Genomic DNA, 14,346 nt, shown 5'->3' on the forward strand with positions numbered 1-14,346 from the left:
TGGTTTAATAACTGACTGTTTCTCCTTCATCTGGTCTTAGAGACACTTAAAAACAGGTGTATTATGTCAAACAATATTACTTGAAATATAAAGTAGCATGCACCTGAACATTTTGTATAGCGTTCCTTTTCACAAACATTACTTTGCATAAATGTTTATGAAGAGAAAAACAATTAACTAGCAACATAGGCCTATGAAAGGAGACTAGCAGTTAATGGAAGTTTATTTGCTGATTTAGATATTTAACTTTTTTGAAGGATTATTTTGCTTTTGGTTCACCTCAGGCTGTCTCTTGCAAATGAGAGACAAAAACAAGCATACCTTAATTACTTAAAATTCATGAACTCAACACCATAAATCAAGATAGAATTGTTTAGTTCACGTAGGATATTTATAATAATCTTCATACTGTTAATATTAAGTTGACCTCATAAAAAAACTGATGTAACTAACAGCATCAGAAATTTCAGGTGTTTATCTATAATATATCCATAAAAAGTCTGAAGTAGAAGTGCTTTTCTGTAAATAAACATTATTTCACACCTAGGGATAATGTGTAGTATACAATATCAAAATTTATAAAAGGTCTTTGGAGTTTTAAAATACAATAACGTTTCCAAATTAAGTGGTTTTGAAACAAATCAAGAGCTATTAAAGAAAGGCAGTTAACAAACCCCATGAGGTGAGAACTGTGTCTGTATGGAAAATTTTGAAAAATAACAATTTCAGAACACAGAAACTATACTCAAATCAAGGTAAACTGATAGTCCATTTATCACAGTTATATATTCATTCATTTAAAAATTTTATTTATTTACAGACAGGATCTCACTGTGTTGCCCTGGCAGGAGTACAGTGGATATTCACAGACAAAATCATAGCCTCAAACTTCTGGCTTCAAGAGATCCTCCCACCTTGGCCTCCTGAGGTACATGCCATTGTACCAGGCTATGTTTATTAATTCTTGATGTACTAAAAGCGAGAGGACTATACAGAAAGAGATATACTGATTGGTTATTTATTTATTTTTTGAGATGGCAGCTCATTCTGTTGCCCAGGCTAGAGTGCAGGGGAGTGATCTTGGCTCACTGCAATCTCTGCCTCCCAGGTTCAAGTGATTCTCCTGCCTCAGCCTCCTGAGTAGCTGGGATTACAGGCGTATACCACCACACCCAGCTAATTTTTGCATTTTTAGTAGAGATGGGGTTTTGCCATGTTGGCCAGGTGGTCTCAAACTCCTGACCTCAAGTGATCCACCCACCTTGGATTCCCAAATTACTGGGATTCTAGGCATGAGCCACAGTGCCTCGCCTGATTAGTTATTTGAATTCTGAAATGGGGTATACTAATGCTTGAAAACATGTTCAAATATTTAAATTTGATAATAAGCTTATTTCCCATGGCACAAAATGGTAGTCAACGTATCACAAGTGCCAAGGGATATTGGAGCAGGATGTGTGTGTGGAAGGGGGTCGGGAGAAGAGCTAGAAGCTCCTATCCTCTCTGAAATAGGAATAGGTAATTAGACAACCTCTGCCATGAGGCTCTGGGAAGTACCCTTGGGAAGTATTAACAGAAAGAGAAAACTGATTACAGTTTGTCCTGAAAATCTCAATTTCCCTCAAAGTGTTTGCTTTAGTCACAAGCAACATTCCATTGAGAGAAGCATCTTTTCAAAAGAAAGGGTTCTTCTTAACCCTTTCTCAAATCACCTTTTATTAAATTTTTACAACTTCAAAAAGAAGAAAGCCAACACTGTAACTAAAAAACTCAATCAAGCAGCCTACTGGTATGGCACAGAATCTGAAAGAATGAGAGTTAGAGGATTTTATTACTTCTAGACAGAAGAAGTCTTTTCCAAAGAATCATACAGGTAAAAATAAAATTTTAGCTTGAACAAAATGAAAGAAGCAAACATTATTCTATCAATTATGAGAAAGTAACATTGCTATCTGAATCCATACTGATTTATCCTGCTGTCTCTGTGCCTCCTCTTTCTAAGTGTTTCTCTTTCCCTCATTGTTTCCCTTCACAAGCATTATTTTTACTGACTTCTTACGCTGTTCTGCAGTTCTTTCTCCAGCTCTTTTCTTTTTTCCCCTGGTTGCTAAACATTTTGCCTTTCACTGCCTTCATAATGAATGAGCAAGACACTTCCCATGAGAGCAAGTGTCTGAAACCAAGAGTATAAAGGCTTTAGTTAAGCAAACAACTTCATTTACTACAACTGGCCTTCTCATTTCAACATCAATTCAGTTCTTAGGAGCAATTTTTAGAACAGGTAGCATTATGGGGAGAATTTATATTTCTAAAAGCCCCTTGTGTCTAATTTAAGAAGCCTGAATTTCCCAAGTATACTAAGGAATATAAATCTTACTTGTAAATTAGTCCTAAATACTCAAATTTTGTAAGATATAAAGTGTTATACACATTTAGAATAGTATACTGACCACAGTATGTCCCCCATGATGGAAATATGCACATGACCCAAAAAATAAGTGAGCACTTCCACATTTGCAGATAAGGAGCAAATTCAATGATCTTAAATGCTTGTTAAAAAGACAAGACTACAGTATACAGTACCTCATCCAGCTTGTAATTCAGTTTACACCACCATACACACACACAACTTGTCAATAGGAAAGAATCAATCATACTCTATGATTAATAATAACTAATCATTAACATTTACAAAGAAGGCTTAGTACTTCATGGTAAATGCTATCTTAAGACACTGAACACTCATCTGCGCAGGGGAAACTGAAGCACAGAGCTGGAGATGGTTCATCATTCTTAGTCTGAGAAAGATGTGCATTGCCTGAGGAGGGCATAGAGACCTTTAGAAAGAAGTCTAAGTGGATGACGCAGCCCAGGAGAACTGCCAGGCACTGCAACACTGCCTCCTCCATTGCCACTGACTGGAAGAAAGAAATGCTCAAATGTAAACAGCCATTCACATTAGCACTTGTCCAGCACACACTGACTAGACAGGAACCAACAAGTACTCAACTTTTCAACATAAAACAGAAAATCTAGCCCCACTGGTTGTTGGATTCTCTTTATTTGACCTCTTAAAGGAGCCTAGAAAACTACAAGCTGTACTCTGTACTGCTGCTCCATGTTAGAGCTAAGACATTAAAATACGAAACATTAGGCCATCAGTGCCAAGGAAAACTGCTACAGTAACTACTGACATTGCTAAAGTCAAGGTAAAATCAGGTGCTACTGTCCAAAAAGTCCTGGCAGTAATGTTATTTGACACTTGTTTGAATCATAATTTTATACCTATAGGTAAGCGCTGTGTGTAAGAATAACAGCTAGCCTTTTGGTACATAGAGTCTCCAAAAAAGTTGGGAGTTTTATCTGTAAACTGAATTAAAAGAAAAAGTCATAGACAATAAATTGTTGTTTCTAGAACATGGATTTGAGAAGACTGCTTATTTCTTAATAAGATATTTGTTATATATAGAACACATTTTAAAAGCAGAAATCTATGGTAAATAAATTTTATCCACTGAATTAAAAATAGTTTAAGACATACTAATTCATGCTAGCGATAATCACTAATAAAATTAATTATTCCTGGTTAATTCACTGGTTAAGTATTTCATTTGATCATCAAAACCCTAAAATTTATCATGCATATCAAGGGCAGCCTAAGTACAAAGGCTGCCAATTGGGGAATTGGTAGCACAAGAGCTTCAGCATCTCAGGGTGCTATCATAAGATTCCTGTTTCCTTTCTCAAGTAATTATTGGTTTGGGGTGGTAAATAGAAAGATATTTATATCTTAAGATCTTTTTTGGAATATATAAATGTGACACCTACAAGGTAAATATCTATTAAAATGCATGGAAAAACAATCTTTTTGAAAACAAAAATAAGCCTTCAACTTCCATGGATTAGGTAGAAACTTAAAGGTCCATGGCTTTGAATGTGGAGCGATTTAACAGAAAAGCACAATTATTAAGCATGCTTTATGCTTTCAATAAGTTGCTTCCTATATGAAACAAATACCTGTTAACCTGACTACCATTAACTTTTCCCTCTTTGCCTTGAGAATTTCTATCCTTGCTTATCAGATTTTGGATAGGGAAGGAAGGAATTTAATTCTTCCTGAACTGAAGAAACGGGGAGAAACCCACAAAAGACAAACTAATCTGAGCAAGACATTCTGGAAGAAAGAACTAAATCAGATTGTTAAAAGAAAAGGAAAGCATAATCGTATTTAGTTTTTCCACTAAATACGCTTCTTATACTTCCTACTCACTGTATTATAACTCAGAACCTCGGGTGAATCAGGGTATGATTATTCCCTGTATTACCTTTATACTTAAGAAACTGGCCATGACTCTGAGAGTGCATCAAAGTAAGTGGGTGACTTTTTGCAATTTACCCAAAATAATGAGAATCGGTTTTTGCTAAATGTTATCCTCATTTGTGGAGCCAGATATTTAGTATCCTGATCAACTAATTTAAAAATTCTGTACTCTATAAGGTACTTCTACAGTGTTACTGTACTAATCTATCATGAGGGAATTTCATTTCCTTCTTCCAGGTGAACAGCGTACATGAGCATGAAATACAAAAGAACATGAAGCCCTAATTTCTTTTCTGTACTCTCCAGCTGGCTTCCTTTAGGGAAAGGAAGGTTTAGGATACAGAAAATTCACACCATCAGGTTAGTTGTGTGAAATGACATATCCCAGAAGGTAGAAGTAATTTTTGCATCATCACTGTTGATGCTCTAAAGGCACTGCTGATCAAGAGGGGCACTGAAATCCCAAGCATCAAGAGGCTGGCTCTTCCTGGTCTAGCTACTCATCCAAGAAAACACAGTTGCTAATAGACACATGCTCTAAAGTCAAAAAAAGTACTTCATTTTCCAGTGTGGCTACAACAAAGAAAAGTGGGCAACTGACAATTAAGTGACTAAATGATAAATCCACCTCTGAGTTGTTGCAATCAAATTCTAAGACTTTTGATTCTCCGATTTAACTGTTTGTTTTGGCTTTACCAGGTTTGAGAGGAATGGTAGAAATAACAACCAAAACACAACATATTCACTAAGTCCTCCAAATGCATGTTAAATAACAAAGCAATACAGTTATACTGGCCTGTGATGTGTGTGTGTGTGTGTGTGTGTGTGTGTGTGTGTGTGTGTGTGTGTATTTTTTTTTTTCGAGACAGGGTGCCACTCTGTTGCCCAGGCTGGAATGCAGTGGCACAATCATGGCTCACTGCAGCCTCGACCTCCTGGATTCAAGTGATTCTCCTACCTCAGCTTCCCAGGTCTCTGGGACTACAGGTATACACAACCATACCCAACTAACTTTTTTTTTTTTTTTTTGGAGAGACAGGGTTTCACCATTTTGCCCAGGATGGTCTCGAATTCCTGAGTTCAAATGATCCACCTGCCTTTCAAAGTGCTCGGACTACAGGCACGTGCCACTGCACCTGGCCTGACCTGTGATTTTTAAACTCAATTTAAATTAAAGCTAATAAGAGAAAGTCAAAATTAAAAAACAGGAAGAAATATTCTTATTTATAAAAATAAGTATATGTGGAAAAAGGCTAGTGGAAAAGTGGGCTAAAATTAGCCTTTATTTAAGAAACTCTGTGACCCTGAAAGCAGCCATATAGTCAATTAAACACAGTAGGAGTGACTCACCGCATAGTAAGGCTGTTTTCTTTAGTAATGGCAACAGCAATTCAATCACCAAAATTATTTAATCTACAGATCTAGACATTTATCAAAAGTCTCTCACTAGAGTATCATTTTCTAATACCTGAACCTTGTTCTGGGGAGTCACATTTCTAAAAAAAGAATCTTAACATGAAGGCACAAATCTGGACTACTGCCTGGGTTCAGGAGATAGCTTAATATTTAACAGTTTATATTCCAAGAGACTATTAAAAAGCACTGTAGGCTACACAACAGTGCTATTTTGCTATTTTTTTTTTTTTTTGCTTATAAAAGAGACAAGTGACAATGAAAGTTAATGTGAGCATTTTAATAGTACTTATTCTTTGTTTTTTTTTAATTGTACTTATTCTTGAAAGGGTTAACTTACAGCTATACTTCCAATACTGACATACCACATAATCATTTATGCATGAATACAGAACATATATAGTGTACATACATACACACACTGTATAAGCATAAATGCGAAGTGAAGAAAAACACTAAGCTGGCTCAAATAATATTTCCCCTTAAGAGCTATTTCTTGGAATTGTACAATTAAGAAAAGATCATTACCTAATATTCTGAAAGAACAGCACAAATACCTCAAACTCAGATGCCTAGACAATTTGGCCTAGAATCTCAATCCAAAGATCAACTATTATAAAAGTTTCAAATATGCTTTCTAATTTTTAATTTTGTTTTTAGAATTAAAGAACAGGAGTTTTACTGTTTTCTTCCTACTGCCAAAAGCTGAATTGGACAGAGTCAAGTATAAAGAATTTTAAGTTAGGAAAGGAAAACAAATATTTGGGGAGGAAAAAAGTGTAACATCCAATTTCTTATAAGAATATAATTAATAAAAATGCTAATATCTATATACATCTAAAGTAGCATATAATTGTTTATAAGAAATGAACTGTTTGTGTTCTGATTTTATTATAAGAATTAACATTCTTAAGATGATACAGTTGTAAAGTTAAATCAGAAACACCAAATCTGAAAGAGGCTATGATCTAACCATTTTACATTTCCTCAGAATTTTGGCATTTTCCCAATTTTACTGTGCAAATGTGACAAAACCATACACCACTTCTGTCACAGAGACAAAAGCAATCACTCCACTAAAGCAGTAAGATTTAAAAATGCGAGGTAACAAAATAAAGATCTACATTTAAGCACAATCTTGAAGATAAGAAGTGGCAGAAAAATTCTTAGTTTTAAAAAAGAAAACAATTCCTTTTATTTATTTTTTTTTTTTGAGATGGGGTTTCGCTCTTGTTACCCAGGCTGGAGTGCAATGGCACGATCTCGGCTCACCGCAACCTCCGTCTCCTGGGTTCAAGCAATTCTCCTGCCTCAGCCTCCTGAGTAGCTGGGATTACAGGCAAGCGCCACCATGCCCAGCTAATTTTTTGTATTTTTAGTAGAGACGGGGTTTCACCATGTTGACCAGGATGGCCTCGATCTCTTGACCTCGTGATCCACCTGCCTCGGCCTCCCAAAGTGCTGGGATTACAGGCTTGAGCCACCGCGCCCGGCAACAATTCCTTTTAGTAGTATTCAAAGAACATATGAAAGACAAAGCTTTTGGAATCAACTTGATGTAATTATAAACAGACAAAAGAGTGGAAATGTGTCAAAATATGATTCAGGTTAAAACAGATGTCATGCTGGGGCCACTCACTCAGCCCTAATTTACAGATGCCAAATTCATTTTTACATTTTCAAGGAGAAAAGTGCAATTTAGATTGTATAATGTTCATATATAAATGTGAAGGCTTTCATAATGGCATAATAAATTTTTCTGCCTGGAATTAAATAGCAGCTAGTCATTTGGACAGTTAAAAAAAATTAAAGGGTAGGACATACATGCAGGTACACATAGAATAGTTACCTTCAGCTGATTATTGAAAATATCAATCTCCTGTAGTTTTGATCTAGTTTCTTTCTCCACTTCATCCAGTTGGTCTCGTAGCTGCTGCCGAGCTATTTCTTTTGCTTCTAAAGCTCTTTTAAGTGTAACAAGTGAATCTCCTATTTTATAAAAACATTGCAAAGATAACTTTAATTTCCAGTGAGGAAAATTTTTTTTTAACGTTCTCATTTCACTTAAGGAAATTCTTGCTGTTTAAAAAAAAAAAGGCTACGCGCAGTAGCCTACACCTATAATCCCAGCACTTTGGGAGGCTGAAGTGGGCGGATCACCTGAGGTCAGGAGTTCGAGACCAGCCTGGCCAACATAGTGAAACTCTATCTCTACTAAAAATATAAAAATTAACTAAGTGTGGTGGCACACACCTGTAGCCCCAGTTACTTTGATACTGAGGCAGGAGAATCTTGAACCAAGGAGGTAGAGGTTACAGTGAGCAGAGGTCATGCCACTGCACTCCAGCCTGGGTGACAGAGCGAGACTTTGTCTCAAAAAAAAAAAAAAGGGGGGGGGGGGGGAAGAAAAAGTCAGCTTTAAAAAAAAACACCTACTGTGCAAACTGTTCTGCTGAACTTGTTTTAATTGGTCATTTAGTATCTGTTTTTCTGGAATAAGTCTTCCAAGCATTTGCTGAGATTCCTGGGAGGGAAGGAGGAAAACAGTAATGAATGACAGGGAAGGCTACCATGTCTACATTAAGATCCAGGCAGAGCTCAAGTCAGTTTTCACAGTCCTCAAAGACTCATCCCAAATCCCGTATGGTAAACCTGCATTTAATCGTTAGTTAGGCATGGCTCCTACATTGTTTGCTAAATGCATTTCCCTAAAATAAAGTTAAGATAGTTATGGCTTCCCTGATATTTCTTATATTTTTGTTGACTTACTAGATATTTATGAGCTTTAAAAAATGTACAGTAGGTACTAATCCACATAGATAAATTCAAGTAATGAGCTTCCAATAGCACTGGGATCAAATGCAAATGCAGTGATCCTACTGTTAGTAAACGAACTCAGTGGTTTAAATAGGAGTTATCCTACTACTCTATTCTGAACTTTGATACTTACTAAGGCTGAACTTAGGTTTATTGTATACATGAAGTTGGAAAGAAATAAAAGATTTTTAACAACTAGAATCTTAGCTGCTGTATATATTTTTCCACCACACTGGATGGAATTTTAAACAGGTACACAAAAGTTTTGAAGCAACTACTTTTTAACTGACACAAGAAAAAAGTTAAGCCACACTGCACAGGCTGTTTGGAATTTTTGAGGTTAACTTGCCAAGCACAGTATTTGCTTAAATTCAGCCAAAAATATCCTGCAGAGTTTCTGTACATTTCAGTAAAATGGTAGCTATAATAAAGAATATCTGACTTTTATTTTTACCTTGATAAAAAATGAGCTCTATGTATTGACGTTTTGTTTGAAAAGCTAAAAATGCCTTAATTAAAATTTTTTATCAGAAGCTAAAAACCAGTCTCTTTTGGAATAACCACCTTTAGATACAGACTGGCTTATGAGGAATAAATCTCTGTAATGCATGTAATGTAAATGGTAGAAAGAGTTAACTCAATACCAAGAATTTAGAAGCATCTTCTCCTATGAATAATCCATACCAGAAAAAAAAAAATTGTGACAAAACAGAATACACAAAATCAGACCTGACTTATTTCCAAAGCAAGTAACTGCTAATCCCTGTACAGAAAGGGAACCAATACCTCATTATCTACTACGTACCTTTCTTTCTTCAGAGAATGTTTTATTTTTCACTTCACTATGTTTTTGGAAACCCTGATTTTTATTATGTTATCAATAAGCAAACATTCTAAGCATCAGTCTTAAATAATAAAACTTATATTTGGTCACATAGCACAGTATTAGGTAGGTGATAATACTTAGATAAACCATGGCCTTCAGGAAATTTTCCAGGAAAGCATTTTATGAAACTTTACCTCAAGTGTTAACAAAAGACACATAGAGAGAGTTAACACATGGAAAAATATACTTAGGCCGAGGTGGGCAGATCACATGAAGTCAGGAGTTCAGGACCAGCCTGGTCAACATGGTGAAAGCCCATCTGAGGCAGGAGAATAACTTGAACTTGGGAGGCGGAGGTTGCAGTGAGCTGAGATTGTACCACTGCACTCCAGCCTAGGCAACAGTGGGAGGGAGGGAAGGAAAGAAAGAGAGGGGATGGGAGGGGAGGGGAGAGGAGGGGAGAGGAGGGGAGGGGAGAGGAGAAAAACATACTTCAAAAAGGTGCATGCATTTTGTAATATGTTAAAACAATTTCCAGTAATCAACTTCTGGTACTTTTTACTTTACAAATCTCAAATTTCAACTTTATAAGGACTTTCTTAGGACGTTAAAGTACATGAAATAATAACTGAACAAAAATAAAAGGAAAATAGACAAATCCACAATGATCAGAATTTCAATGTTCTACTCTCAGTAACTAATAAAAGTAGGCACAAAATCAGTCAAGACAGAGGAGACTTGAAGACCACCATGAATCAACTTGATCTAACACTTGGGGGATACTTTACCTAATTACAACAGAGTGCATGTTATTTTCAAGTGCCCATAGAATATTCCCCAAGACAGATCATATGTTGAGCTATAAATCTCAATAAACGTGAAAGAATTAGAAGAAATTACAAAGAAAAATTTTAAAAGATTTTGAATTGAATAAATATGAAAATGCAACATATTAAAAATTGGTGGGATATGGCAATGTCAGTATTTAGAAGGAAATGTAAAGCTTAAAATGTTGGTATCAAAAATGAAGAAAGGTCCAAAACCAATTATCTAAACTTCCTTCTTAGGAAGCTTGAGAAAAGAAAATTAACCCCCAAATAAGTAAATGGAAGAAACAAGAGAAAAAGAACATAAATAAATAAAACAGAAAACAGACATACCACAGAAAAAAAATCAATAAAGCTAAGAGCTTATTTAAAAAAAAAAATAAAGCCAATAACTTATTTTTTAAAAATCAACAAACTCCAGGTAGATTGATCAAGAAAAGGAGGAGGAGGAGGAGAAGGAGGAGAGAGACAATAGGAGAAAGGAAAGAAGAAGGGGTTGTGGGGAGGAAGGAAGAGGAGGAGGAAGGAAGCACAGAGACAGGGTGAGATGGCACAAATTACCAATATCGGGAATGAAAGAAGGGGCATCTCTACAGATACCTCAGACTTGCACAGAATAAGAGAACGTTATACAAATAAATTTAATAATTTAGATGATATAAACAAATTCATTGACAGGTACAAAAAATCAAAACAGATTCGGCCGGGTGCAGTGGCTCACGCCTGTAATCCCAGCACTTTGGGAGGCCAAGGCGGGTGGATCACGAGGTCAAGAGATCAAGACCATCCTGGTCAACATAGTGAAACCCCGTCTCTACTAAAAATACAAAAAATTAGCTGGGCATGGTGGTGCGTGCCTGTAATCCCAGCTACTCGGGAGGCTGAGGCAGGAGAATTGCCTGAACCCAGGAGGCGGAGGTTGCAGTGAGCCAAGATCGCGCCATTGCACTCCAGCCTGGGTAACATGAGTGAAACTCCGTCTCAAAAAAAAAAAAAAAAGTACAAAAATTAGCTGGGCATGGTGGCGTGCGCCTGTAGTCCCAGCTAGTCAGAGGCTGAGGCAGGAGAACTGCTTGAACCCGAGAGGTGGAGGTTGCAGTGAGCCACGATCGCGCCACTGCACTCCAGCCTGGCAACAGAGGGAGACTCCGTCTCTCAAAAACAAAACAAAACAAAACAAAACAAAACAAAACAAAACAAAACAAAACAAACAAAAAAAACGATTCAAAGAGAAGAAGAAAATCAGAATAGTCCTACACCTACTGAATAATTTTTTTTTTCTTTTTTCTTCACAGCAACATCTAGACTACTGAATAAATTTTATAATTAAGTCTTACCACAAAGAAAGCTACAGGCCCAAAAGGCTTCACTGGTGAATGCCACCAAAATTTAAGAAGAAATGCTAATTCAGGCCGGGCACGGTGGCTCACGCCTGTAATCCAAGCACTTTGGAGGCCAAGGCGGGCGGATCACCTGAGGTTGGGAGTTCAAGACCAGCCTGACCAACATGATGAAACCCCGTCTTTTAAAAAAAAAAAGAAGAAGAAGAAGAAATGCTAATTCAACACAAACATTTTTAGAAAACAGAGGAGGAAGGAATACTTTCTAACTCATTTTCTGAAGTCAGCATTACCCTGATATCAAAACTAAACAAGGATATTACAAGAAAACAAAAAACCATTATCTCTATTGAATTCAAATAAAAAGATCCTTAATAACATAATAGGAAATGGAATGTAGTAAAATATTTTAATAAAGGGTAGTATAGCATGACCAAGTGTAGTTTATCCCAAGAATGGAAGGCTGATTTGACATTCAAATTGTAATCCATGTAAATCATTGTATAAACAAAATAAGAAAGAAAAAACACATACTTATCACAATAGGTGCAGGAAAAAACATATGATCTAATTCAATACCCATTCATCATAAAAACCCTCAGCAAAAAGGGAAGTCTATCAACCTGATAAAAGGTGTTTACAAGAACCCTGGTTAAAACCATACTCAATGGTGGGATGGCTTTCCTTCAGAGGCGGAAAGAGGCTCTCCCCACTTGAGAGAAGTTCAACTGATAACTTAATAAATATGTTCAGCTGATTTTCAACAAACTACCAAGGTAACTCAATGGGAGAAAGGCCAGTGTTTCTAATAAATGGTGCTAGAGAAACTGAGTATCAGTACGTAAAAAAAAATACAGTATGGGAGGTTCTGGTCAACAAAGACACATTAGGAAAGTTAAGCAATCACAGATATAAGGTCAATATACAACAATAAATTCTATTTCCATTTACTGGCACCAAACAACTAAAAACTAAAACAAAAATATGCAATAATATATAATAGCATCAAAAGCCACAAAATACTTAGGGATAAACTTCACAAAGTATCTATAAAAGTTGGACACAAAACATTGCTGAGGCCGGGCACGGTGGCTCAAGCCTGTAATCCCAGCACTTTGGGAGGCCGAGGCGGGTGCATCACAAGGTCAAGAGATCGAGACCATCCTGGTCAACATAGTGAAACCCTGTCTCTACTAAAAATACAAAAAACATTAGCTGGGCATGGTGGCGCGTGCCTGTAATCCCAGCTACTCAGGAGGTTGAGGCAGGAGAATTGCCCAAACCCAGGAGGCGGAGGTTGCGGTGAGTCGAGATCGCGCCACTGCACTCCAGCCTGGGTAAAAAGTACCAAAATTCTCTCAAAAAAAAAAAAAAAAAAAAAAAACAACCACATTTTTGAGAGAAATTTATAACAACCTAAATAGAGATTTATGCCATAGATTTACTATTGCTAAGATGTCAGATCTTCCCAAATTGATTTATAAATTCAATGGAATTCCAACAAAATTCCAAGCATTTTCGTAAAAACTGATAAGCTGATTCTAAAACTTATATGGAGATGTTAAAGACCTAGAATAACTAACTGAAAACAATTCTGAAAAAGAAGAAGAGTAACAGAGAATTCATACCACTTGAATTCAGCCATTAGGTATCAACAGGGTGAGAGACTGGTAAAGGACAGATAGCTCAAAAGAACAGAACAGAGTCCAGAATAGACCATTACAAATATATTCAACTGATTTTCAACAAGCTACCAAGGTAACTCAATGGGAGAAATGCCAGTGTTTTTAATAAATGGTGCTAGAACAACTGAGTAACAGTATGTAAAAAAAAAAAAAAACCTCAACCATTACCTTATACTACATGCAAAAATCAACTTGAAATGGCTCATAGACCTAAACATAAGATATAACTATGAAACTTAAAAGACAAAATTTATAAAAACTTATAAAACTTATTTTTTAAATAAAAAAAGTAAAAACTTCTGGAAGAAAATAAAATATTTGCAATCATGGGGTAGTCAAAGATTTCTCATAGAACATAAAAAGCATAAACACCGAAAGAAAAAAATGGTAAACTGAGTTTTTCAAAATTTAAAACTTCTGCCTTTTTAAAAATACCATTACAAAAATTAAACTTAAGCCACAGATTGGGAGAAAATATTTGCAAAATATGTACCTGACAAATGACTTGTTAAGAATATAAAAGAACTTATACAAGTAAATAATTAGACAAACAGCCCAATAAAAAATGGGCAAAAGATTTATTCAGACACTTCAACAAAGATATGTATACAGTAAAAGATACTCGTCAATAAACATGTAAGATAATGCCCAACATCATTAGCCTTCAGGAAAATACAAATTAATAATCAAAATGTAAAATGGTATAAACTCTTTGCAAACAGTTTGACAGCATTCTTTCTTTTCATTTTTCTCTTTTTTTCTCTTCTCTCTCTGTCTCCCCCTCCCTCCTTTTTTTTTTTTTTTTTGGACAGGGTCTTGTTCTGTGGCCCAGGTTGTCAGTGGCTCAATCATAGCTCACTGCAGCCTCAATCTCCTAGGCTCAAGTGGTTCTCCTGCCTCAGATGCCTGAGTAGCTGGTATTACAGGTGAATGCCCCCATGCCAGCTAATTTTTAATTTTTTTTTTTGTAGAAATAGAGTCTCACTATGTTGCCCAGGCTAATCTCAAACTTATGCACTCACGTGATTCTCCTACCTTGGCCTCTCAAAGTATGAGGATTACAGGTGTGAGCCACTGCACCCAGCTTGACAGTTCCTTATGGGGTTAAGTATACACT

The 14,346-nt window shown here is 36.2% G+C and overlaps 1 protein-coding gene across 9 annotated transcripts in view; it reads right to left on the reverse strand.

Moving 5' to 3' along the window:
* The window catches only part of ITSN1 (intersectin 1), a 242,499-nt gene that overhangs the window by 108,012 nt on the left and 120,141 nt on the right, over positions 1–14,346 (reverse strand). For all 9 annotated transcript variants that reach the window (XM_032276601.1, XM_032276600.1, XM_032276603.1 and 6 more), the window contains 2 exons: positions 8,171–8,258; positions 7,584–7,723 (listed from right to left, as the gene is read on the reverse strand). In XM_032276601.1, coding sequence (XP_032132492.1) covers positions 7,584–7,723; positions 8,171–8,258 — 228 coding nt within the window. The remainder of the gene's footprint in view (positions 1–7,583; positions 7,724–8,170; positions 8,259–14,346) is intronic.

The sequence above is a fragment of the Sapajus apella genome, unplaced genomic scaffold (genome assembly GCF_009761245.1).
Source record: "Sapajus apella isolate SASKATOON/1434 unplaced genomic scaffold, GSC_monkey_1.0 scaffold8, whole genome shotgun sequence".
NCBI classification, from domain to species: Eukaryota; Metazoa; Chordata; class Mammalia; order Primates; family Cebidae; genus Sapajus; species Sapajus apella.